The sequence below is a fragment of the Pelophylax lessonae genome (genome assembly GCF_965119305.1).
Source record: "Pelophylax lessonae genome assembly, chromosome: 8".
Lineage (NCBI taxonomy): Eukaryota > Metazoa > Chordata > Amphibia > Anura > Ranidae > Pelophylax > Pelophylax lessonae.
Window position 1 is genome coordinate 214,576,680 of NC_138775.1, and position 26,219 is coordinate 214,602,898.

The following is a 26,219-nucleotide window of genomic DNA, read 5'->3' on the forward strand; positions in this document are numbered from 1 at the left end:
GACACAGCACCCACCCCTCTATGGAGTTCTGATACTGCTTGCTACTAAACTGATTACCTAGAGCAGAGAGGGGGGGGTTATATATACCAGCTGAGGACAGCCCATGGGCGTAGCCAGGTGTTTTTTGTTCTGCCTAGTCCTACTCCTGGAGCAGGCAATATAACCCAGTAGGTATGATTTATGGAGCGTGGTGTCCGTCAAACTCAGAGAAATGGATTTTACAGTAAGTACAAAAATCCAATTTTTGCATATTTTCTCGCGTAGCTTGCTGAACAAGCAATATTTTGGCCTAAAATCATATTTGTGTACATAGTTATATTCTACTGTGACAGTGCTTACATGTGTATATATTCAATGTTAGGAGTAGACATTCATATATATGTTTTATATGTAGACAATTCTATAGGCACGTATATTTTTACACTTTTTTTTTTTTTTCGGATATCACTGGTATGTACAAAGATCAAAACTGTCTAGTGACCAAACTAAATACGTAAAAAAGCTGTTCTTGTGTTCAGAAAATTGGCCTACAATCTCCAACACGATTCAACTTTTCTTCCGTTTAGACTTTCATTTGCTCCGTATTGTATCATAGCTAGTGGTCACAAACAGATTTACACAGCACCAGAATCTCCATTTTTAAAATGAGGTGCTTTGCTTACCATGTTAAGAGGAAGAAATTACATCAGGATATACTCATTGCATGGTCTGATGTTCTGGCCAAAATACAGATGCTAAGCAATTGGCAGTGCAGCCCCAGAATGTGTTTTTGAAGGTCCAGCTTGCAAAATAATTTGCTGAAAGCTCATCTTTTGGGGTTCCAGCAAATTTTCACAACTATAACATAAACCCTACTCAATGGTACACCAGCACTTCAAGATCCTAGCAAGCTTTTCCCAAGCAGGGTTCTAAAAGTATTTTAACAAAGCAGCAAGTTGCCAAACCAGCCAAGGTGCATCCAAATGGTACTAGTCAGTTTTCGATTGACTTAGTTTTAGGGGCACTAATTAAATAATGCAATCATTGCATCTTTGATCTGTGTGTTTTTCTCCATGTCTTTACGCACATCATTGGTTGACTAATAGCACTGGGGACCAAAAGTATTTTCCTGGTGACATATTAGCACTGCTGCAATGTATGTGTTTCTTAGTATTAGGGATCCGTTCCCTGAGCAGTGTTTATGCCTTCCCCTCTTTCTGTTGGCACTTCTCTACATCACCAGCAAGAGGCGCTATCTGCTCTTAATGTTTACTTGACTATGATGGCAAAATGAGGAACAATCCAAATTTATGTGAATAGAAGTGTAGCTGTTCAAACTTTGCTGGCCAGTTTAGTTTGTCACTTTTTGTTATGTTTATGCGTATTTTAGAACTCATCTTCACAGCCTGAGAGGCATTCAAAGCGTTACTAAAGCAGCTTTGTACATTACATCTATATTAACATGTGCAATTAATCCTCCGTAAATGTGTTCATTATGATGTTGTGTTAGTGTGTAATTTAAAGGATTTGTATGGGGAACATATAAAAAGTTGCTTAATTTGACATATTTATTAACAGAGTAAAAAGCAATGGTGTGCTTGGACTTTCAAATAGCCAATCACAATCAGGCCTCCAGTTGTTTAGGGTGGACTGATCAATTAAGTCTTATGTGTGAATAGCTATAGGTTCTTGCACATAATTGCAATTGACGCATTTATTAAATGGAAGATCACGCAAATAATCAGGTCGCTTTCCATCGCCTTTCCTTTACTGCCCTCTGGTGGTGAAGATACAAATAGTTTCATGTTTGTGCTGGTAATTATTTCAATGCTGAAATTCCTTGTCTGTATTAAGTGCACTTACCTTTTCTTTGTTCTATTATAATAAATCTTATATTTCTAACATTCTCCTCTGTCTCTGAATTATTTCTTCTATCCTTTCTTTACTCTCTCTGTTCTTTCTATATAAAATTACTTTAATGAGCAGTATGCTCAAAGTAAATGTAGTAGCTTATTTGTTATAGAAATGCTTTCTCAGTCAACATTGACTATTTTTAATCCTTAAGCTGCTAGCATAAGGGTCCTTTCACACGGCACGGCCTGTTTTTTTTTTTTTCCGCTCAGTGACTTTTTTTTTTTTTTTACAGACACCGATGACACTTTTGTAGGTTCCGTTCCGTATGTCCGTTTTTCATCCATCCATTTGCGTATGAAAAACGGACATAATGTATGTCTATGGGATTGCGGACGTTAGCGGATGACACTGCTGACATCCGTTTTTGCGTCCGTTACGTTTTTTTAAACGGAAGAAAAATAGGGTTCTCTTCCGTCTCAAAAAACGGAACTGAACGGAATGGACGCAAAACAGATGTTAGCAGATGGTCATCCACTAATGTCCGCAATCCCATAGACATACATTATGACTGTTTTTCATCCACAAACGGATGGGAGGAAAAACTGACATACAGACCGCCCGTGTGAAAGGACCCTTAGTAAATAGGAATATAGTATTTATTTATTTTAAACTCTTTTTACATTTCCTAAGACTTCCTGGTTTCTATGCCTTGGCAAATTTTCTCTTTAATTGATTGACAGACACAGCTCCTGATTTTCTTAAGCATTGTGTTTATACTGCCCCCTACAGGAGTAGGACACTAGGCAGAAAGTCTGGCTATGCCTATAGGCAGTCCCAGGAGGTATACTCCCTCTCTTCCCCTACTGTGTAAGAAAAGGCGCTGGTGGACGCACTGATTGTAGCTGTGTTTGAGATCTCAATGATGGAGGACGCAGCTGCAGCTGTGATGGAGGCGCAGGTTCCCTTTGGCACTCACAAGCCATCCATAGCGGAAAAGGTGTTCCCTTTCCCCTCCTATTTTGACAGAATTGTCACTAAAGAGTGAGGAGGACCAAAGCATCCCCTTGGGGTCCCTAAGCGATTTGCTAGGCGATACTCCTATGAGGAGACCCTTCTTAAGAAGTGGACAGTTCAACCGGTGGTGGACCCTCCGGTTTCCTGATTAAACAAGGCAACCATGATTCCTGTTGAAGAGTTCCCAGCCTTTAAGGACCCAGCTGACAGGAAGGCGGAGGCTGTGACTCGCATTCTGTACACCCTGGCTGGTTCGGCACTGAGACCGATATCACCATTGCCCTGGTGTTAGAGACTCTGACCGAATTGTCTAGGTTTTTGCGCTGTGACCTGGAGGGGGAGTAGCTCCCCCCTGCCTTTGCTGAGCTGGCGGACGTGGGCTCTCCTTCTCGGCTCATAAGATGTTGTGACATCCCTCAGGGGCGACTGACAAGGGATCAGAGCCCTTCGGGGCTTCCTCTGGAGAATCCAAGCTAACTTGGTCTGGCTAGCACTTTGCTCATTTGCAAGATATGCATTAAAAAAGCATTCTGTGTTGAAAGAGTTCCTTGCTTTTATTTCCTATTTTTTCAAACTCCCCTGTTTAACAATATTGGAGTTTTTACAGCTCTGCTTTTAACCATTGTAATTCTGTACAATTTTTTTTAATTTATGTATTTGTCAGCATAATTATCAGACCTGCAATTATAATTCAATTTTTTTACTTATGTTTTACAGTTTATTCAATAAATTGACATTTGGATAAAAAAAAAAAACTTGGTCTGGCAAGTCAAGTGCAGGCTTCTCCAGACCTGCGGACAAGGCCCCTTCAGCATGATGGTGCGCCCTCACCCGTATCTGGGGTTGGGGGAGTTCTTCGCTGGTTCCCGGACCTGTGGACACCCCTGGTACAAAAACAAGTGGGTCTACGAGGTAATTCGGTCCGGCTACAAGATTGAGTTTCATTCTTACCCTCCGGTAAGGTTCTTCCTTCCAATGTGCGACTGTCCCCAGTCTGCATACAGGCTTTTTTTGGGGCGGTGCAAGATCTTTTACTTTAAAGGGTGATGGTTCCGACTTTGGAACGTTTTCAGGGATTTTACTCAAACCTGTTTACAGTCCCCAGGAAGGAAGGCAAGGTGCATCCCATTCTTGACCTCAAGACGATGAACTGCTTTGTGCAGGTGCAGAAGGTCAGAATGGAGTCTATTCGCATGGTGGTGGCTTCCCTGCATCAAGGGGATTTTCTTGCCTCTATCGACATCAAGGACGCTTACCTTCCCATTCCAATATGTGTCGGTCTCCGCTTCCTCCACTTTGCCGTGGGAGCAGAGCCTGATCAGCTTGAGGCATTACCCTTTGGTCTAGCCTCTGCTCCTCGGGTCTTCAAAAAAGCGTTAGCCCCGGTGCTAGCTTTGTTACGCCAATGGGGGATTGCGATACTGGGCTACTTGGATGACCTCCTTCTGCGAGTGGAGTCTCCTACTGCTCTGTTGGAAAACCTGGAAATCGCCATACGAACTCTGAGGGAGTTCAGCTGGATTCTGAATTTTCAGAAGTCTGCTCTGGTTCCATCCACTCTGGGTCTGACTGTGAACTCTGCCTTAGCCAGAGTGCTCCGTCCTCTGGACAAACTCCAGAAACTGCAGGCTGCAATTCGTCTCCTGCTGTCCAGCAGATGGTCATCCCTCCAGACTTGCATGCGGATGCTGGCCCTGATGGCGTCTACCTTTTGAGGCGGTTCAGTTTGCGCAGTTCCATATGAGGTCCCTGCAAAGGGAGATTCTGGCCAAATGGGATAAGAATCCTCAGTTTCTGGACAATTGGATCCAGCTGAGCCAGGGAACGAAAGAGTCCCTGATATGGTGGCTTTGTTCTTAGGCGCTTCGGCTGGGCAAATCCTTCATCCCCTTGTATTGGACAGTGGTCCAGCTGGGGAGGTGTCCTCGGCTAAAATTCAGCTCAGGGGATCTGGCCACTGGAAGAGTCCAGACTTACGATCAATGTCTTGGAACTCTGAGCGATCAGACTGTGCCTGGAACATTGGACGGATCATCTTCAGGGATGTCCAGTGCATATTCAATCGAACAATGCCACGGCCGTGGCTTATGTCAATCACCAGGGGGGCACCAGAAGTGTCCTGGTGGCTCTGGAGGTAGCCCGCATTCTAAGGTGGGCAGAACAGTTCGTTCCAGCCCTCTCTGCTGTACACATTCCCGGGGTGGAAAACTGGCAGGCGAATTACCTCAGTCGGCAGGCGTTGGACCATGGGGAGTGGTCCCTTCATCTGGAGGGGTTTCATCAGTTTTGTCTCTGGTGGGGCATCTCCGAGGTGGATCTGTTGGTGTCCCAGCTCAACAGAAAGGTGCAGAGGTTTGTGGCTCGGTCACGGAATCCTCTGGCAGATGCCACAGACGCGCTGGTGGCCCAGTGGGTTCAGTATCATCTGACTTACGCCTGCTCTCCTATCAAGCTTCTCCAAGATTTCTATGCAGGATCGAGGCAGAAGGGGTTCCAATCATCTTAGTGGCCCCAGACTGGCCTCGTTGGGCTTAGTACGCCAATCTGGTGTGGCTGGTTACCGACATTCCTTGGAAACTGCCTCTCAGGGAGGATCTGCTGTCCCTAGGACCTATCTTCCATCCTGCTTTACAGTCGCTGGCTTTGACGGCTTTGCTGTTGAAGGCCAGGTGCTAATGGATAGAGGTTTGTCTGAGTCGGTGATTCCAGCACTGTTAAAAGCTAAGAAATCTACTTCTAGTAAGCTTTATCATCGTACGTGGAAGACGTACATTGCGTGATGTGGGGCTCTTGGGGTTCTTCCTTGCTCCTTCTCGGTGTCTCGGATCGTGACCTTCCTTCAACGGGGGGTTGAGCAGAAAATGGCCTTGAGTACTATCAAGGGCCAGGTGTCGGCCTTAGCGGTCTTCTTTCAACGGCCCTTGGCCACACACTCCCTGGTGCTTACTTTTCTTCAGGGAGTTCGGCACTTTCCTCCTCCAGTGCGGTCTCCGTTACTGCCTTGGGACCTAAATTTGGTGCTCTGTCCTCCAGAAGCCTCATTTTGAGAGTTTTTGGGAGATTCCTCTGCTTATGCTGTCCCAGAAGGTGGCCTTTTTGGTGGCTATCACCTCTGCGTGTAGGGTGTCAGAATTGGCGGGGTTATGCTGTCAATCACCTTACTTGCTGGTTCACAGAGATAAGGTGGATCTTCGCCCCTGTCAGTCGTTCCTTCCAAAGGTTGTCTCTGATTTTCATTTGAATGAAGACATTGTGTTGCATTCCCTGTGTCCCAAGGCCAACACATCCAAAGAAAATTGTTTTGCATGCCTTGGATGTGGACCGGGCAATTAGGGTGTACCTGGCAACTACGGAGTCTTTTAGGAAGTTAGACTCACTATTTGTGCTCACGAATGGGCCTCGGAAAGGGTTGTCCGTTAACTCTGCGACCATTTTCAGATGGTTCAGACAGACGATGATTCAGGCCTATTCCATCAGGGATCAGGTTACTCCTTCCCCTGTCAAGGCACACTCTACTCTGGCACTCAGTGCCTCCTGGGCCTTCCGTCATCAGGCGTCAGTGACGCAGGTTTGCAAGGCGGTCACTTGCTCGTTGGTGCACACTTTCACAAAGTTCTATAAAGTGGATGTGTTGGCATCTGCGGATACATCCTTTGGCCACAAGGTTTTGCAGGCTGCTGTTTAGAGGACCTGGTCCTCTTTGAGGGTGTATTGTTTTTTTCAGGTGGGCTCCAGTTGTTTTGGTTGAGCTCCTGTTTACCTGGTTGGCTATAGTTAGCCTTGGGAGTTTCATTTTGCTGTTCCCACCCCTCATGTTTAACACTGCTTTGGGATGTCCCAAAGGTTAAGAAGATCAGGAGCGGTGTCCGTCAATGAACGAAAGAGAAATGGGATTTTTGACTTACCGTGAAATCAATTTATCTGATGTTTATTGACGGACATAGGACCCACCCCTCTGTGGAGTTGTAATTCTTCTGACACTGCTTGTAACAAAACTGAGTACCTATAGCAGAGAGAGGGAGTATACCCCCCATAGGCATAGCCAGACTTTTTCTCTGCCTAGTGTCCTACTCCTGTAGGGGGCAGTATAACCCAATGGTTAAGATCAGGAGCTGTGTCTGTCAATGAACATCAGAGAAATAGAGTATACGGCAAGTCAAAAATCCAGTTATTTCATACATCTCAGGTATCTTCAGGAAGGGAGGAGGGGTTTCCCCAGCTAAGCACACTCTCCTGCTTGCATGCCTGACCTAAGGGCAGATGGATTCCAGGAAGTAAAGATGGCCACAGGCAGAAATGCTAGGGCGGGAAGGGGGTGTTTTTCAATGTCATTTCTTAGCATAATAAAGCAAGGAGACATGGATGAATGGGGTAGTTTGCTTTGAAAATAAAAATGTGTGTTTTTGGTTTATGGTGCTCAGATGCAGTGAAGTTCAACTTTAAACAGTCGACCTGTTCTGTAAGACAGGACAAAGTACAAAAAAATCAAGGGTGCGCTAACTGCAAACAATCGCCAAGTTGTCCATTGTGTCTGCCCCCATTTTTCTTATATATATACATTTTATTTTATTTTTTATAGATCTAGGTTTGTCCCAAGCAGGTTTGAATCTGCTTACTGTTGACTGATTCACTACCTCTGCTGTATAGGGAAACGAACTACACTTCTAGCCAATTGTCTGTTTTAAAGACATTTTAATATCCGATGCAGTCATTTTTTTAGTGTCTTTGCAGAATGTTTGCAATTAAGGTAGAATATGAAAATATTAGCACATGGGTATATCTCTAGTAATGCAGCTTACACTACTAACCGCATTTATGTGAATTCCTTTTTTGCATATCAGTGGAGTTGTTTTGCTTCAAATGCTATATACGCCTGATTGGTTACCTGTCTAATGCTGGCTATACGTGAGTCAGTTTGAACAAACAAAAGCTGGCATGATTACCCCATCCACACATTCAATGTGGATGGGGTTATCCTCCCATGATGTTTCATTATATCCCCCCCCCCCCCCCCCGCCATCAGAATAGACGGATCAGCGCTGCGGCCTATTGTCTGTTGCTCTGATTGAGCAGAACTATATCAACAGGGCAGTTGAACAGAAGTCAATTAGTAGATCGACTTCTGCTCAACCACAGTGGCCACACGTGGCATCGAATTTTGCTGCTCCCTATTAAACCAGCCAAATTAGGATCCTTGTATAGCCAGATTTATCTCATTCAGCCTGTGGGATAAACAAAAGAATATCAATTGATTTCGATCTATGCTAAACAGAAATCTCCACCTCTGGCTATTGCATTGAGGCAGCTGGAGCACTGGCAATTGCATGATTACAGAACTGTCAGTGCATGTAACAGGTAGAGATGGGCTTGGGCATGTTCGAGTCCCTACATCCCCGATCCCACCAGGAAGCCGACACTGCACTCCACCAATCACAGGCAGTGAGACATTTCCTGGTCTGCCGCTTCACGGATCAGGAAATGTCTCACTGCTTGTGATTAGCGGAGTGCAGTGTCGGCTTCTGGCCGGATCGGGCAGGTGGGAACTCGAACACACTCAAGCCCACCTCTAGTAACAGGATGGAGTCGCTGTTTGACAATCATTTTCCACCTGGATTAATAGATTTATTAACCATGTTCCACTCCTGATGACCCTGTAAGTGGGTTTTAACCACTTGCCGTTGGCTCACTGTATATTTACGTCGGCAAAGTGTCTCTCCCAGGCAAAATCACATTAATAGGTGTCATCTACCTGTGAGGAGCTAGGGGGTGAGCGTGCGCCAACGGCGGCGCGCTCCCGCCCCTGATTGTCAGCGGGGAAGACAGTGCGGGTGTCAGGCGGCTCCGATTGCCGTCTGACACCAACGATCTCTCCCCGCTGACAGAGAAGAACGGATGGCTGATGCAATGATCACAGAGACCATGTGATCCTGCTATATATGATCGCATGTCTCTATGATCATTTCAAAAGCCCAACCCCCCCATAGTTATAATCACTCCCCTAGGCTTACATTTAACCCCTTGATCACCAATAGTATTAACCCCTTCCCTGCCAGTTTCATTATTACAGTAACAGTGCATATTTTTAGCCCTGATTACTGTAGTAATGTCACTGGTACCCCCAAAAGTGTAAAAAAATGTCAGTTAGGGGTCTGATCTGTCCGCCGCAATGTCGCAGACCCGCAAAAAATTGCAGATCGCCGCCATTACTAGTAGAAAGAAAAAACAATAAAAATGACATAAATCTTTCCCGTAGTTAGTAGACGCAATAACTTTTGCACAAACCAACCAAAATATGCTTATTGCGATTTTTTTTTTTTTTTTACCAAAAATATGTAGCAGAAAACAAATTGGCCTAAAATGTTAAATTTTGATTTTTAAATTCCTTTTTTGGGATTGTCATAGAGCAGAATTTGAAAAATATTGTTTTTTTTTTTTGTTTTTTTTGTTTTTCAAAATTGTCGCTCTTTTTTTGTTTATAGCGCAAAAAATAAAAATCGCATGGGTGATCAAATACCACCAAAAGAAAGCTGTATTTGTGGGGAAAAAAAGGACATCCATTTTATACAGCGTCGCACGACCGCGTGAATGTCTGTTAAAATCACGCAGTGCTGAATCGCAAAATAGGGCCTGGTCATTAAATAGGAAAATCTTCCGGTCCAGAAGTGGTTAATGCTGGGAGGCGAAGGTGATCACTATGATTGGCTGTCACAGTGGTCACATAATTGGGAGCATGTCCTTTTGGCTTCTGATCATGAATAGAGACTGGGAGCTGTCAGCAAAGAAACCTCCGTCCCCAGGGATGCATAAATGCCCGCTGTCCCTGCTGTCATAGATTTGCATTATGTGGTTGGCAAAAGGTTATATCAACTGTGCTTGTAGGGCCATTCACAGCTCAAATATTGGCTGATTCAGCAGGAGTTAGAGGTTAATGCACATAAGATTCAGACTCGAAAGTCAGATGTTCCATGACTTCAAGGTTAGGCTTGCATTTGATATCAGGCTGATAAATTTGGGATGCATTTGAGTGCCATTTACATTGTTTTGTAAGGAGGAAAAAAAAAAAATGCAATGGACGACAAAAGCATCAATAAAGAGGTAACACTGCTTCATAAAAGCAAATAGAACATTTAAACGCTTCCCAAATGTACCTCGGAAGCAAAATACAAACGCCTGAGTACACTAGTTTCTAGGTGCCCATAGACATATGAAGGACACTCAGACAGGTAAGTATGGTGGTAGTTCTGGGTCGCTAGCTCAGTTGAGCTTTCCTGTGACCCTGGAGATTTGGGTGGGCAAATCGGATTCTGTCTACTTAAGGAGAGAAGTAGTAACTATTAGGGCCTGTCTCATCAATATTCCCCCTAGGAATGGTTGGACTGTGAGCATCTACCTGGCCTCATGGACTCAAAATCAATAATCTGTTTGAAAATAGCCTTCACCTTTTTTTTTAATCGCCTTTTGTATTTTTCTTATACGACCCCTTGGTGGTGGTAGTAGTAGTAGTAGTAAGCACCATCTTCACTGTATGGAATTCTAATATGCAAATATTTTGTGCTCACAAAAATAATTTACTGTATTCTTCCAAGCTTTGTAAATACATATGCAGGTATACGTGCAAAACAAAAAACAACCAAAAAAAAAGTCAGTATTGCCTGTAAAAAAAATCGCATTTCTACCTTTGACAATGGCATTTAAGTAGTAGGCCCTTTTCTTTTTTAACGGGCATATTTGCTTATACACTATATTGTCAAAAGTGTTGGGACGCATGTTGAACTTTAATGGCATTCCAGTCTTGGTCCGTAGGGTTCAATATTGAGTTGGCCCACCCTTTTCAACTATAACAGCTTCAACTCTTCTGGTAAGGTTTCCCACAAGGTTTAGGAGTTTGTCTGTGGGAATCTTGGACTATTTGTGAGTTAAGGCACTGGTGTTTGATAAGAAGGCCTGGTGCGCAGTCTCCACTCAAATTAATCTCAAAGGTGTTCTATCGGTTGAGATCAGGACTCTGTGCTGGCCAGTCAAGTTCCTCCACCCCACACTCGCTTATCCATGTCTTTATGGACCTTGCTTTATGCACTGGTACAAACCATTGGTGGAGGGGGAATTATGGCGTTGTTTTTCAAGGGTTGGGCTTGGCCCCTTAGTTCCAGTGAAGGGAACTCTTAAGGCCTTAGCATACCAAGACATTTTGGACAATTTAATGCTCCCAACTCTGTGGGAACAGTTTGGGGATAGCCCCATTCCTCTTCCAACATGACTGCACACCAGTGTACAAACAAGGCCCAAAAAGACATGGATGAACAAGTTTGGGGTGGAGGAACGTGACTGGCCTGCACAGAGTCCTGACTTCAACCCAATAGAACACCTTTGGGATGAATTTGAGTGTAGACTGTGAGCCAGGCCTTCTCATCCACATTATTAGTGCCTGACTTCACAAACCCACTTCTGGAAGAATGGTCAAACATTCCCATAGACACACTCCTAAACCTTGTGGACAGTCTTCCCAAAAGAGTTGAAGCTGTTAGTCAGGTCCATAAATATTGGGAAATCAACACAATTCTAATCTTTTTGGCTCTATACACCACAATGGGTTTGAAATGAAACAAACAAGATGTGCTTTAACTGCAGACTTTCAGCTTTAATTTGAGGGTCTTTACATCCAAATCAGGTGAACGGTGTAGGAATTACAACAGTTTGTATATGTGCCTCCCAATTTTTAAGGGACCAAAAGTAAAGGGACAGATTAACAATCATAAATCAAACTTTCCCTTTTTAATACTTGGTTGCAAATCCTTTGCAGTCAATTACAGCCTGAAGTCTGGAATGCATAGACATCACCAGACGCTGGGTTTCATCCCTGGTGATGCTCTGCCAGGCCTCTACTGCAACTGTCTTCAGTTCCTGCTTGTTCTTGGGGCATTTTCCCTTCAGTTTTGTCTTCAGCAAGTGAAATGCATGCTCAATCGTATTCAGGTCAGGTGATTGACTTGGCCATTGCATAACATTCCACTTCTTTTCCTTAAAAAACTCTTTAGTTGCTTTCGCAGTATGCTTCGGGTCATTGTCCATCTGCACTGTGAAGCGCCGTCCAATGAGTTATGAAGCATTTGACTGAATATGAGCAGATAATATTGCCCGAAACACTTCAGAATTCATCCTGCTGCTTTTGTCAGCAGTCACATCATCAATAAATACAAGAGAACCAGTTCCATTGGCAGCCATACATGGCCACACCATGACACGACCACCACCATGCTTTACTGATGAGGTTGTATGCTTTGGATCATGAGCAGTTCCTTTCCTTCTCCATACTCTTCTCTTCCCATCACTCTGGTACAAGTTGATCTTGGTCTCATCTGTCCATAGGATGTTGTTCCAGAACTGTGAAAGCGTTTTTAGATGTTGTTTGGCAAACTCTAATCTGGCCTTCCTGTTTTTGAGGCTCACCAATGGTTTACATCTTGTGGTGAACTCTCTGTATTCACTCTGGTGAAGTCTTCTCTTGATTGTTGACTTTGACACACATACACCTACCTCCCGGAGAGTGTTCTTGATCTGGCCAACTGTTGTGAAGGGTGTTTTCTTCACCAGGGAAAGAATTCTTTGGTCATCCACCAGTTTTTTTCTGTGGTCTTTTGGGTCTTTTGGTGTTGCTGAGCTCACCGGTGCGTTCTTTCTTTTTAAGCATGTTCCAAACAGTTGATTTGGCCACACCTAATATTCTTGCTATATCTCTGATGGGATTGTTTTGATTTTTCAGCCTAATGATGGCTTGCTTCACTGATAGTGACAGCTCTTTGGCTCTCGTATTGAGAGTTGACAGCAACAGATTCCAAATGCAAATAGCACACTTGAAATGAACTCTGGACCTTTTATCTGCTCCTTGTAAATGGGATAATGGGGGAATAACACACACCTGGTCATGGAACAGCTGAGCAGCCAATTGTCCCATTACTGTTGGTCCCTTAAAAAATGGGAGGCACATATACAAACTGTTGTAATTCCTACACCGTTCACCTGATTTGGATGTAAATACCCTCAAATTAAAGCTGAAAGTCTGCAGTTAAAGCACATCTTGTTTGTTTCATTTCAAATCCATTGTGGTGGTGTATAGAGCCAAAAAGATTAGAATTGTGTCAATGTCACAATATTTATGAACCTGACTGTATAAGCTGCAAAGGGTGGGCCAACTCAATATTGAACCCTACAGACTAAGACTGGAATGCCATTAAAGTTCATGTGCGTGAAAAGGCAGGCGTCCCAATACTTTTCACAATAAAATGTATTTCTAGGGGGGATTGCCTTCTATCTCTTTTACGTGTACTTTTTACTCCAGCAAAGTCACCTTTGTAAATGAAAGCCAGAACCTGAATTGACGACACCTCGATTCATTTTTATACTTTTATATAGTATATACATTTTTATACTTTACTCCTTTTTTATGATATATTGCAAATTCCTTTCTGTTGTCCCTGACTGGGTACTATCTCATCTGGGTGGTAGCTCTGTGGACGTACACCGATGTTGAGGACTGCTGTCCTTCATTCATTTTGTAAAAGAGTATTCAATATAAAATTATAAAAGTAATACAAAAATTATTCTCTAGTTATATATTTATTTGGTCTTTGACTCAAGTGACTCCTTTATGTAGACGACCTTTAGTTCTAAGCATTCCAGATAACATTGTATTATTAGCTGTGTGTACAGTACACACATGGCTCCGACTTTTTGTATTTGTTAAACCAATGCAAAATAAAGCAAAGGGTTTCAATTGCCTTTTATGTCTTCCTTCTAAAATGTGCTGTCCGAGTTTTCTAATAAAGGTAAGACATGTATGTCTCCCCCTGGTGGTCTTATAAAGTTGTGATGAGCGTTATGTATGGTTCAAATGTCTTTCACACATCATCTACTTTTCACAAAACTATTGTGACTGTCTCATCCTTTCTTGCGTCTGAGATCTGCATGCTACATATCTGAATAGTGTTGTTCCTATGCTGAATGCAGGCGCAGATGTGGCAAACTGTGATGTGCTGTAAATTTCAAGATAATGTTTTTTTTTTTTTTTTTGTTTTTATGTTTTAGGAAGCTGCTTAAAGTAAAACTATAGGCAAAACTTATTTTTTTTCATTTTGGATAGAGTATAATCTGTCAATTAGTTTTTTTTGTTTTTGGTCATTTGAGAGACCAGAACTTTCTTGTTCCATACTTTGTCAGCATCTAGTTTTCTGTTTCATAACCAACTGTTAAAATAAATCAATGACAAAACACAAAAAGCCTGGATTGGGGGTTTGGTGGAAAGTCAGTAGCAACCTGTCTGAGCCCAGCTGTTTTACTTGGGCTGGATAGAAAATGGAGGGTATTAGGTTGGTTACCATAAGCTATACAGTCCTTTTTTTTTTATTTCATAACTCATGTTGTTTTCTTTTTGCTCATTCAAGTACAGTTTGGTTTTTTAACATTATGACATTGCTATTTTATTTTATCCCACAGTGGACCAAAGCATGTTCCAGAACTCAAATACAGCCCACATGCCAAAGCTTCAACCTAGCTCTTCACTCAGTCAGCTGGCAAAACCTGGGCAGATTAACTCTGACCTGCCAGGGGTTGGCATCTTAGCAGGGAGCACCCAGCACTTGAAGAACCTTGGAAAGGTGGTTGGAGCCAAGGTGAATGACTTTCTACGTAGAAGAGACGTTGACCGCAATGACATTGGCATCACTGAAGTCAACAAGACTGTAGTATCTGTGTTGTCCAATAAGGAGAGGACAGTGAGCCTTGGAGATGAAGAAATGTGAGTATTTGAGGGGTGTCTTCGTTGTATGCTTTTTCTCATTTATTTATTACAGGTACTTATATAGTGTTGTCATTTTACGCAGTTCTTTTCATATATAACTCGCATGAATACATACACATACCAGGGCCAATTTAGACAGGTTCGACTTAACCAACCAGCATATCTTTGGATTGTGGGAATAAACCAGAGTACCTGGAGGAAACCCACGCAGGCACAGGGAAAACATGCAGGTAGTGCCAAGGTTGGGAATCGAACTGACGACCCTAGTGCTGCTAGACGGAAGTGCTAACCATTGTGCTTATATTGGTTATGTCTTTACTGAAATGTTTGTAGATTTTCAAAAGGCTTGTTCCATGCAGGATACACAACTTTGGTCGATGGATGGCACCACATTTAGGTGGTGCAACTATGAAGGAAGTTTCTTATTGAAATAGAGCATAGAGGTGGTGTTTTTGTACATAAAATTACCTTGTAGGGATCAATAAACCACATTTTGCTTAAAGTTGCCCGAAGACATATAGCTTAAGCCATACTGAGGAAATCTTTAAAAGTCATACAGACAGGCTTCACACAGGAGAAATTAAAATGCCATACTGCTTTTGGGAGAAAATAGCTTACTTTTGACTTCTGAGATGCTTTAAGTTGTGTTTTTATACACTTTGACTTGTATACAAATTTTTTTTTTTTTTTTTTTTTTTTTTTTCAAATATGAAATTTTTTATTCAGGAATATTCATACAAAAAACAAAATACAAACATTACTTCAAAGTGAAATTTACAACATTTTTTAACACGTAATTTAATCTTCCTCTTCCACTTTTTACCTCTTATATTCCTACATTTTTTCTCTCTTCCCTCCCTCCCTCCCTCCCTATCAAAACCCAAAAAAAAAAAAAAAAAAAAAAAAAAGGGAAACCCCCCATAAGTTTTTCTCTCCTCCTCTCTCTCCCCCCCTCACCCCTCCATCCATAGCCAATGTTCAAGTGATCAAAGCAATCAATAAGTTTTTCCAGATTACTTTATCCTATTGTAAGTTGTTTCCCTTCTTCCGAGATTATGAATTGACTCCACTCCTCCCATATTTTCTTATATCTTCCCTGCCTATTCTGAGAGGATGCAATCATTTCCTCCATTCTCCTTATTTCCTCTACTCTATTTACCCATTCTCCTATCGAGGGGGGGTGTGCTTTTTTCCAATTACTCGGTATACAAGCCTTTGCTGCATTTATCAAAAATGGGACGATCGAGTTTTCGTAACTCTTTGTCGATATATCCGACAAGTGCAGCAGAAAAAGGGCTGGTTTTTCCTCTATTCTATTTTCAGTAAATTTCTGGATTACCTCCTTTACTCTTCCCCAAAAGGGTTTAACTTCTGTGCATGTCCAGAGAATATGGACCAACGTACCTATTTCTTTTTTACATCTCCAGCATTCACTGGTTTCTCTTGGATACCAATTATGCAATTTCTCAGGAGTAATATACCATCTCATCATGAACTTATAGTTCATCTCTTGAGTCTTGGTACATCTTGCTGGTTTAAAAGTTAGTCTCACTATTCTCTGCACCTGCCCTTCTGTTAACTCAAACCCTAAGTCCTTCTCCCACTTTCCCACCCAATGAGGTTTAACTTGCTCTTCTGGTTCCATCAGTAAATCGTAGGAGATTGACAGTGTACGTAGTAGTTTCCCTGGTTCTACACATAGCTTTTCAAATTTTGTTAATGCTCTACCATACTTCTCTGAGTCCTGTATGGAGTCCAGGAAATGATGTAGTTGCGCTGCTTGCCAAAAAGATAAGCTATATGCACCATCTCTCTCCAGCAATTCACTGATCGAAGCCCAGTTATTTTGTATAAGAAATGATGAGGCCTGTTCCTGTTTCTTTTCTCTCAGCTGTATAAAGCTTCTGGAGTCTAAGCCCGGAGTAAACTGCGGATTCCCTAATATTGGAAATAAAGGTGATTCCTTCTTCGTTAGTTTACTATATATGCTCGGATGCGAGCATATCCGCAGTGTATTTCCTATTATTGGGTGATTTTTCAACTCCTTAGGCAACCACTGGTAGACCCATATCGCCCTCTTTAAGTCTATTTCTGTTTGAGTCTGTTCAATTTGTACCCAAAGTTTATTTTCTGAATGATGCCACCAATCCAATATCCTGCTCATATGTGCTGCAAGATAATAGACTCGGACATCTGGTACAGCCAGACCCCCATTCTTTTTCGGTAGGGTTAAAGTTCTACGTGCTATGCGGGGTCTTTTATGGGCCCATATATACTTTACAAAAAGAGAGTGTATTGTCTTGAAAAACGCGCTTGGTATCTTAACTGGCAAGGCACGTAATAGATATAAAAATTTAGGTAGTACTATCATTTTTAATAAGTTGCATTTACCGAACCAAGAATGTAGCCCGCCATTCCACTGTTTAAGTAGTTTCCTAGTCATTTCCAAAAGTGGTAAAAAATTAAGGTCAAACACCTGTATTAACCTTGCTGGTATATATGTCCCCAGGTATCTCACTGCGTCCTTCTTCCATTTAAAGCCAAAACTATCTCTTAATAGGTTAATTTGAGCTATAGATAATCCTACGCCCATTGCTTCTGATTTTCCATAGTTAATCTTTAAATAGGACAGGTTATTAAATTTTCTAAATTCCTGTAGGAGATTTGGCAGTGAGATACCCGGTTTAGTCAGGGAAAATAATAAATCATCTGCGTAAGCAGCTACTTTATATTGCACTTCTTTTACCTTTATCCCTTCAATATCCTGATTCAGTCTGACCCTGCACAGAAACGGTTCCACCGTTAAGGCAAACAGGAGGGGAGACAGGGGACATCCCTGTCTAGTACCATTCCTTATTGGGAAAGCTTCTGATAATAACCCATTGGCCTTTACTCTAGCTATCGGTTCCGTGTACACCCTAGTAATCTTCTCTAGCATATTTTTTCCTAATCCGATGTGTCTGAGTACGGAAAACAGAAACGGCCATCCCACTCTATCAAATGCCTTCTCTGCATCCGCACTCAGCACAACATAAGGGATCTGTTTTTCTTTTGCTACTTGCATCAAATTGAGGATTCTTGTTGTATTGTCTTTTGCCTCTCTAGATGGCATAAAGCCTACCTGATCTAGGTGTATTAATTTTGGAAGGAATTCTGCCAATCTACTTGCCAAGATTTTAGTCAGTACTTTTAAATCCACATTTAATAGGGATATTGGCCTATAGCTGCCACATGCCGCTGGGTCCTTACCCTCTTTTAATATTAACGAGATGTGAGCTGTAAGTGTATCTCTCGCTAGTTTCCCTTCTGGACCTGAAGCATTATACAGCTTTGCCATATACGGTCCCAAGATATGGAACAGTACCCGGTAATATTGTACCGTTAGGCCGTCTGGGCCAGGTGCCTTCCCGGGATTCATGGCTCCAATTGCCTGTTTTATTTCCTCTAGTGTAATCTCGGCTTCCAGACTTTCCCGGTCCTCCTCTGAGAGTCTAGGCATCTGTGACTGTACCAGATACTGATCCATATCTTGCTGTTGAGGGGGTGCCTCCTGTAGATTATATAGAGAAGTATAGTATATCTCAAATTCTTTCAATATTTGTTTTGGCAAAGTCTTTTTAATTCCCTCTCTTGATGTGATAGATGGTATATAGGCTCTTGTCCTCTGCTCACGCACAGTTCTAGCCAGTACTTTCCCGCATTTATCTCCCGCCTCATAGTTTAATTTGCGGCATCTTTGTAATGCAGCTTTTGCTTTATACTGTAACAGGTCTGTTATCTGTTTCCTGACTAATTTTAACTCAACCAAGGTTACATCTATTGGTCTTTGTTTATGTTCTATCTCTAGTTCTCCAAGTTTTCCCAATAGCTGTGATAATTGCTCATTCCTTTCTTTTTTAATACGTGCTCCATGTTTTATAAGGATTCCTCTCACAACTACCTTATGTGCCTCCCAGAGTATTCCTATCTTACAGTCTGGTTGTTCATTTATTTCAAAAAAACTTTTCATTTCTTTCTCAACTTCCCTTAATATCTCTTCCTTTTGTAGCAGACTTTCGTTTAGCCTCCAGAAGCTCCTCCCCTGTGCAAAATTCACCACCAAATTATACAGCAAGGATATAGGTGCGTGGTCTGACCATGTGATACTACCTATACTTGTTTTTTGAACTGATTGTAATTGTGCATGTGGTATAAGAAAAAAATCAATTCTAGAATAAGTCTTATGCGGCGTAGAGAAAAAGGTGTATTCTTTTTCAGAGGGGTGTTGTAACCGCCATGCATCTATAAGTTGAGCTTTATGTATTGTCTTTAAAATTTTTTTATTCCTTCCTGCTGAAAAAGTCGATGTCCCTGTAGATATATCCAATGCTGGTGTTAATGGGCAATTAAAGTCTCCTCCCATAATTAACTGTCCCTCTGAAAACCTCATAGATTTCTCTATTACTTTAGCTATAAACCTTTCCTGTCTTTTGTTGGGCGCATAAATTGTTGCTATTGTTATTTGTATTTCTCCTATTTTCCCCTTCACAAACAGAAATCTTCCTTCCGGGTCTTGCATTTTATCTTGGAAAGTCCAAGGGACAGAGTTTGCAATAAGTATGGAGACTCCTCTTGCTTTAGATTGTGTATAGGTGGAATGATATGCATAAGGGAAATTTCTGTTTTTAAGAAAGGGTAGTTTATCCGTCCTGAAATGCGTTTCTTGGATCAGTGCTATACTAGTATGTAACTGCTTTAGGTCAGATAATAGCATGTGTCTTTTTTCTGGTACATTGAGTCCCTTGACATTATATGATACCACCTTTATATTTTCCATCCTTAGCTCGTGACGCAAAAACGAGCAAAAGGAGGAAGAGAGAGAGAGAGAGAGAGAGAGGAGAGAGAGAGAAAAAAAAAAAAAAAAAACCCCTCCGCTTTCCCTAAACCCCCACCCCTCCCTTCCTACGGGTTTGAGGGGGACGATCTCCACAAGAGAGCGACCCTCTCCCCCGTAGTTTCGGATAATAACAAAACTTATCCTTATTTCACACGGTCACTTTCGTGCCACTTGTGTGACTCTATAGATAGGGTCGTGCCCTGAAGTGATTCTCTGTGGACTCTCCTCCACCTCCTCCCGCCGTTTTTTATGTGCTTATTCTATCCTTTTTTTATTCTAAGATTTACCGGAGTTTCCTTTTCCCCTCATATTCTTCAGCTTCCCCCAGTAAGTAGAGGCCTTCCCTTCTCATTAAATTACCAAAGGACATTAAAATGTCTAACTTATGGCCCTGGGGAGGTAGGTGGGGGGGTAGCAGGTTTGAGAGTAACCTCCCTCTTCCCTTCTCTCCCTTCCCCAACCATCCTTCCCCCCGATCCCCTGAGCGTCATTCATCACATAATAAACATCACAACATTTTCAAATTCACTAATTCAATCCCCTCCTTCTTTCCTCCCCCCCAATTGTTAATCTATCAATCCCCCATAAGTTTAGTAATTAGAAGAATAGCTTCCATCATAGTTTCAAAAATAAACAACAAAAAAAAAAAAAAAAAAAGGGGGGGGAAACCCCTCCCCAAAATTAGTGATTAGAGGAATAACTTCCATCATAGTTTCAAAATTGTGAAAAAAAAAAAAAAAAAAAAAAAAAAAAAAAAAAAGAAAAAGGGGGAGGGGGGGACCCCTCCCCAAAATCCCTCAAAAATTAGTGATTAGAGGAATAACTTCCATCATAGTTTCAAAATTATGTGAAAATCCCAAGATCCCCCGTAAAATTAGTGGTTAGAGGAATAACTTCCATCAAGAATTTAAAAAATTGTGTGGAAAAAAAAAAAAAAAAAAAAAAAAAAAAAAAAGGGGGGGGAGATTATTAACCCTTAATTCCCATAAGGGGACCTCACTACAATCTCTTAATAGTTAAGTCTCTTTATCTTCTTTCTTCTCTTGATAGTATCTCTGATCTTTTCTCCCTTTGTTGAAGGTATGTTGACGGTTTTTCGCTGGGCAATCGGTTCAGCCAATTCACTATTTGAATAGGATCTGTTTCAATAAACCGGAAAAATGCCGTCTTGTCCTGATATGTCCTAAGGTTGAAATACTGTCCGTTCCTACGGAATGTTACAGAGAATGGGAACCCCCACCTGTATGTACATCCTGCTTTTCTTGCCAGATCTAATAGCGGTTTCAAAAGAGTTCTTCTTCTCAATGTTCCTCTGGCGATGTCTGCATATATCCTAACTATCCCTCCTTCCACTTTTATATCCTGGGATTCCCATGCCAGTCTTAAAATCCCTTCTTTATGTACGTAGTGAAATAGTCTGCAGATCACATCCCTTGGGCTTCTCTCATCCTTATTTCTGGGGCCAGTGGTTCTATGTATTCTTTCTATCTCTAGTTGTTCCGGATATTTATCCTTCATGATCTGTTTAAAAATATCTTCCGCTACTTCTAATAGTCTCTCTTTTCCCACCGTTTCAGGTATGCCTCTTATGCGTAGGTTATTACGTCTATTTCTGTTTTCTATCTCCTCCAACTGTAATTGTATCTTCTCATCTATCTCCCTTTGTATGTCTCTTGTTAATTCCAATGATGTTACTCTCTCTTCAATATCTTTTCTGGCCTTTGATTCCTCTACTAGAGCTTGCGAAATATTTTGTATATCTTTCTTAATTTCCTGCATTTCTCTCTGATGTGCTTCCTCTATTTTATGCACCATCTGTTCTATGTCTATTTTAGTTGGTAGAGCTTGTAGTATAGCTTTTAACTCCGCGCTGCACTCCAAGCTCTGTGTATAATTACAAGATATTTCATTCTCCCTTTGTCTCGTCTCCGGACTTTCCAGATAATTCTCCGAGGTAGGAGAAGTAGTCATAGAGCTCGGCACATCCCCTGACTCTGGGCTTGTTAAGGCACTGTTTCCAGATCTTGCCATTTTTACTTCCCTTGGCGTTTTATGATTATTAGCAAAATATTTATCTATTTCTCCTTCTGGTTTATTTATCTTGACTTTTATCGTGTTTTTCTTTCCTTTCCTTTTTTTAGTTAATGTCATGCTTTCCTTTTTAGTTCAATAACCAGTTCTCTCCCAGTTTCCAATAATTCCTCTAGTAGACTTTATTTCAATAACACCAAGAGGCAAACAGGTATCCGGCACAGAGGGGATGTAGTCCCTTTTTCTTCCACTTTACCTGCTATAGATATCACAGTCTATGGCCATCCCACCAGCAATGGAAATAGGTAGATATAGGTAGAAAAAGAACAAAAAGGTATTATCTCACCCACGTTCGCAGCTGTCCTCTTTCGGTAGGTATACAGTCCTTTTTCTCTGGGGGAAACCCTTCACATTAAGGAGCTTTAAAATAATATAATAACCTGCAATAGGTATCTTGTGCTTGTTCGGGCCGGCTTTTCCAACCGGGTATCCCACCTCCGTTTCTCTACAGTGTGGGAGCTCAAGAGGTTGATGTCCTATTTCCTCCTTCTACTCTCCTTGTCTTCTCCACACCGTTACCCCGGCGTGCTCCAGCAACAAGGAGCTTGGCGGCGGAGACACCCAGCGGGAGGTCCGGGACACGGTCCCCTACCCGGTCAGGCCGCCCACGTTCCGAACGGCGGGATCTAGCCGGGTTCCACCTCTCTCTCCACGCACGGGACAGCTGCTCCTCTCCCCCCTCCCGAGGCACGAGCTGCTCAGATGTCGGCGGTTGGATCACAGCCAAGTTCCGGCTCTATAGCTCCGCTGTTTTAGGGCGTCCTCGCGGCGTCTCTGTCAGCTCCGGCGGGAGAGGTGTTCAGCGAGGAGATACACAGCCCACACTCACATCCTCACTTCCGGGCACGCCCTGTTTTGTATACAAATTTTGAGTTGCAGTTCAGAGTGTAAAATAAGTTTTCTGGATTTTTGCTTGATAGTCTCTCTATCATTTAAAATACAACTATGGTAAAGAATTATAGGCCATTCATTCCTGTAAGTGGGCAAACTTACAAAATCTGAAGGGGATCAAATACATTTTTTCCTGACTGTAAATGTTTACTCTGTTGACCACTATGAGACACTAAGGGGAGAAAAGAAGATTTGAGCATCAGCCTGGAAGTGAATGCTGTTTTGGGCTTCAATTACCATTTTAGTGAGAGTTGTCCCATAAATAGATGCTCTGCAAAAATACTGGTATAATTCTAGTACAGCTTATACTACTGTATTTGTAATCATTTTTATTATGCTGTAGCCTTTCCCTTGCTTTAGTTTTTCCTATTACATCTGTAAAAGTTTAGGGTAGGATGTTGGTTATCTCCTGGTCTACCAAGACTACATTTCCATAGCAAGGCATGCTTGGATTCACAGGATGATGATGAGACTTGAGTGCTAGTTGGGATCTCCTTTCTTGTCCTTGATTAGTGGGATTACGGCTTTCTTTTACTATAGAATGTCATGGTGCTCACCATTTTATGTACACATTACAATTTCCTTTGACAGCTTCTTTGTAGTTCAGCAGCAATTTTAAAGTAATACTAAACACACACTGTTTAATTTACATTGTCCCTTCTCTTCCTATAGGTGGATAATCGCACTGTAATCATTTTAAAGTGGTAGTAAAGTCTCTTTTACAATATAAAATAATGTGTCCCCCTGCCAGTTTAAAGCCATAATGTACAAGTTTGCACCACATACTAGTACACTATGACAAATAGACCGCTCCAGCGATGCACTGTCAGGGCTTTCCCTGGTCCCAGTGGCTTCCATCTTCATCCGGTCTTTGTTCCAGGTTTCTTATCTCTGGGCACTTGATTTGCCGGGCCGATGTGACGTCACTCCCGCTCATGCACGTGGGAGTTACATTGCTGTGGCACGTAGAGCGAGCCAAAAATGTGGGATGAGCTGCACATGTGCAGCTCAGATCGCATTACCCGCTGACAGACAGGGGGACATGTATGACAGAAGAGACCTCTGGGGTCTCTTCTGTTATAAAAAGCCTTCCTGTCAGTGGATTTGAATAATTCTGAGTTTACTACCACTTTATTAAAAAAAAAAAAATAATAATAATAAAAAATAAAAGTACCTTTTTTCCTAATCGATGCACAACTGTCACATGACCCAGCTCCTTCCCAGCCTTTCTGCAGGGAAACATAAGCAGGAGGAGCTTCTGGTCACATGTTCAACAGAAAAAAAAAAACAACCTTTAAAATACACATTAAAAATAAATAATTAAAGAGGAAGTAAACCCATTATTTAACAGTTTGAAAAAACAGTTACGTGCCGGAAATGTAACACTCCCATTGGTAGTGCCAAACTATCAAACAATCCAATGGCTGGTATCATAACTGATCACATATGCAGCATCATGGCAGTTTAAGATCAAACAGAGGCCAAGATGGCAGCTTCCTTGCTTGAAAACGATAGGAGGGTTTATTTCCACTTTAATATCAATAAACGGTTTTAAATGGTCTTGCAAATATATATTTGAAATCAAATCTTTATAATTTTTTGGCAATAACATGGTGAGGGCGGATTTCTTCCAGTCACAGACTGTCGTGCCCCTCCAGCCTGTGTATTAGAATAGCAGGGAGGTGAAGCCTCCATCAATCAAGATTAGATATCCCACCCCCATTTTGTATAGCTGGTTAGTGGTCATGGAGGAGGAGAAGGGAGTGGGTTGTCATTTACTATTGTGTATATATCCACATGTGTGACTCTATAATTACAGGTTCAAATGTAGTAGGAAGGAAATATTTAGCATAGAAACTCCCGGAAAACTGAGCATGTGCAGAGCTTCCAAAACTGTTTTGCAAAATCCCTAGCTAAATTGGGGACATGGAAGGGGGAGATAAGGGAACAAAAGGATAAGCCATTGTTTTTTTACAGAATATAGAAAACAAATCCAATAGTGACTGAGTGTGAACAGCATGTAATACACCATTTATTGATAGTTTTTTTATGATGTGGGTACAGTGACACCTTAACTGTATGGGAAACGGATGCTGATTTTTAACCATATTTACATTGTCCTACTTGATAATTGTATTTGCTCATTTCATACCCATTGTACTGCTTTTTTTTCTTTTATGTAAGTAAGCCTATTGGCTTGCAGTTATTATTCTCCTTGCCAAGTTTCCTTTATTCATAATCTTCTGTGTTTTTTTAGGTCAAAGTTTGTTGAATGTTTCCCTCGACTTGATCCTCCACCTCCTGTGGTAAAGAAACGTGTCTCGCGAGCTCTGAAGACCACTCAAGATATGATGATTTCCCCAAACCCTGTACTGAATAGTCCAGAGAAAACAACCATTTCTACTGAGGTCAGTTTGAATGTGACCAGTGAATTCCCTGTTGAAACTGCCATTGATGAGGATGATTCACCCACACTGAAATGTCAGCCAGATTCCCTGCCCAATGGAAAAGTAGAGGGCGTCATTTTGGAGCAGACTGGGATCCAAAATGGAGTTCTTCCTGAGATTACTCGATCTGTCCCTGACATTATTCACAAGGAGTCATTAGACACAAACCTGAGGGAGTCTTCTCATTTCCATGAAAAAGCCGTAGTGAAGCTCTGTATCAGCCAAGAAGACTTAATAGAAGGAGAAATCGATCGTTCTGACTGGAGTTCTTGGCCCAAAAACTCTACTTTAGATGGCGATGGTCCCCATCCTGACCTTTTATCCTTTGAGTAGTTCTATATTTTGTAATAAGGACCTAGTCTTGTCACTGGAACGTAATACTATAAGCTGGTTTGTAGGATTTGCACTGCCCAAGTGGAGCTAAGGAGCCGAAGGAGAAGATTGTTTTTTTTTTGCCTTTTACCACTTTGGAAGGGACAGTGATACTTTGTCGTCATGACCAATATGTATATATTTTCTCGTATACCCATATCACTGACATGCATTACATGCACATTGCTGGCCTTTAAATTGCTAATCACCTTGTATATTTTTCTCCATGTCTATAGAGCAATAATAAGCAATCATTTTAAAATTTTCTACCGAGGCTTCACAAACTGTGCACAGAATTTATGAAAGATCATCATAGTTGTAGCACATTTGGCCTCATTTTTAATGCTGAAATATACAGAAGTGGATCACAGCTGTCGTCATTTAACAAAAATGAGGATGTGATTGGGTGACAGCCAGGAGTAATACCAACATGGTTCCTTCCATACAGTTTTTATGAATGATCCATTGTGCACACTTTTGCTGTAAAGTTGGTAAGGGTTTCCACATTTCAAATCCATAAACCAGGCTGGTCCCTAATGGTGTTTACTGTGCCCCTATTTTCTACAATCTAACACACATTTCAGAGGTTTTCATTACTATATTCATTTATGGGAATATTTTCTAGCAGGGCTATAAGAAATACTTTGTTTTAACATACTGTATGTGCCTACTCGGTTCACATTCTGCCTCCCATTATTATGGTTTTTAAGCTCTCCTGAACCACCTGCAGTGCTAAGATTTTTTACTATGTTTTTTTTTTTTCTTTCTAAACATCGGAGTAAGTGCCGGTTCACACTAGTACGACTTGCCAGGCGACTTGGTCAGCCTGACAAGTCGCGCACCGTCGCGGTCCATTGTGTGGTACAGGAACGGTTCTAATAGAAGCGACACAAGTCGCTCC

General features: G+C 41.7%; 1 protein-coding gene across 1 annotated transcript in view; it reads left to right on the forward strand.

Moving 5' to 3' along the window:
- Window positions 1-25,391, forward strand: part of LOC309561825 (carboxyl-terminal PDZ ligand of neuronal nitric oxide synthase protein-like) — a 224,134-nt gene extending 198,743 nt beyond the window's left edge. Inside the window, exons 11-12 of the mRNA XM_082265878.1 lie at window positions 14,338-14,638; window positions 24,757-25,391. Of these exons, the coding sequence (XP_082122004.1) occupies window positions 14,338-14,638; window positions 24,757-25,279 (824 nt within the window). The 3' untranslated portion in view covers window positions 25,280-25,391. The remainder of the gene's footprint in view (window positions 1-14,337; window positions 14,639-24,756) is intronic.
- Window positions 25,392-26,219: the final 828 nt, after the last annotated feature.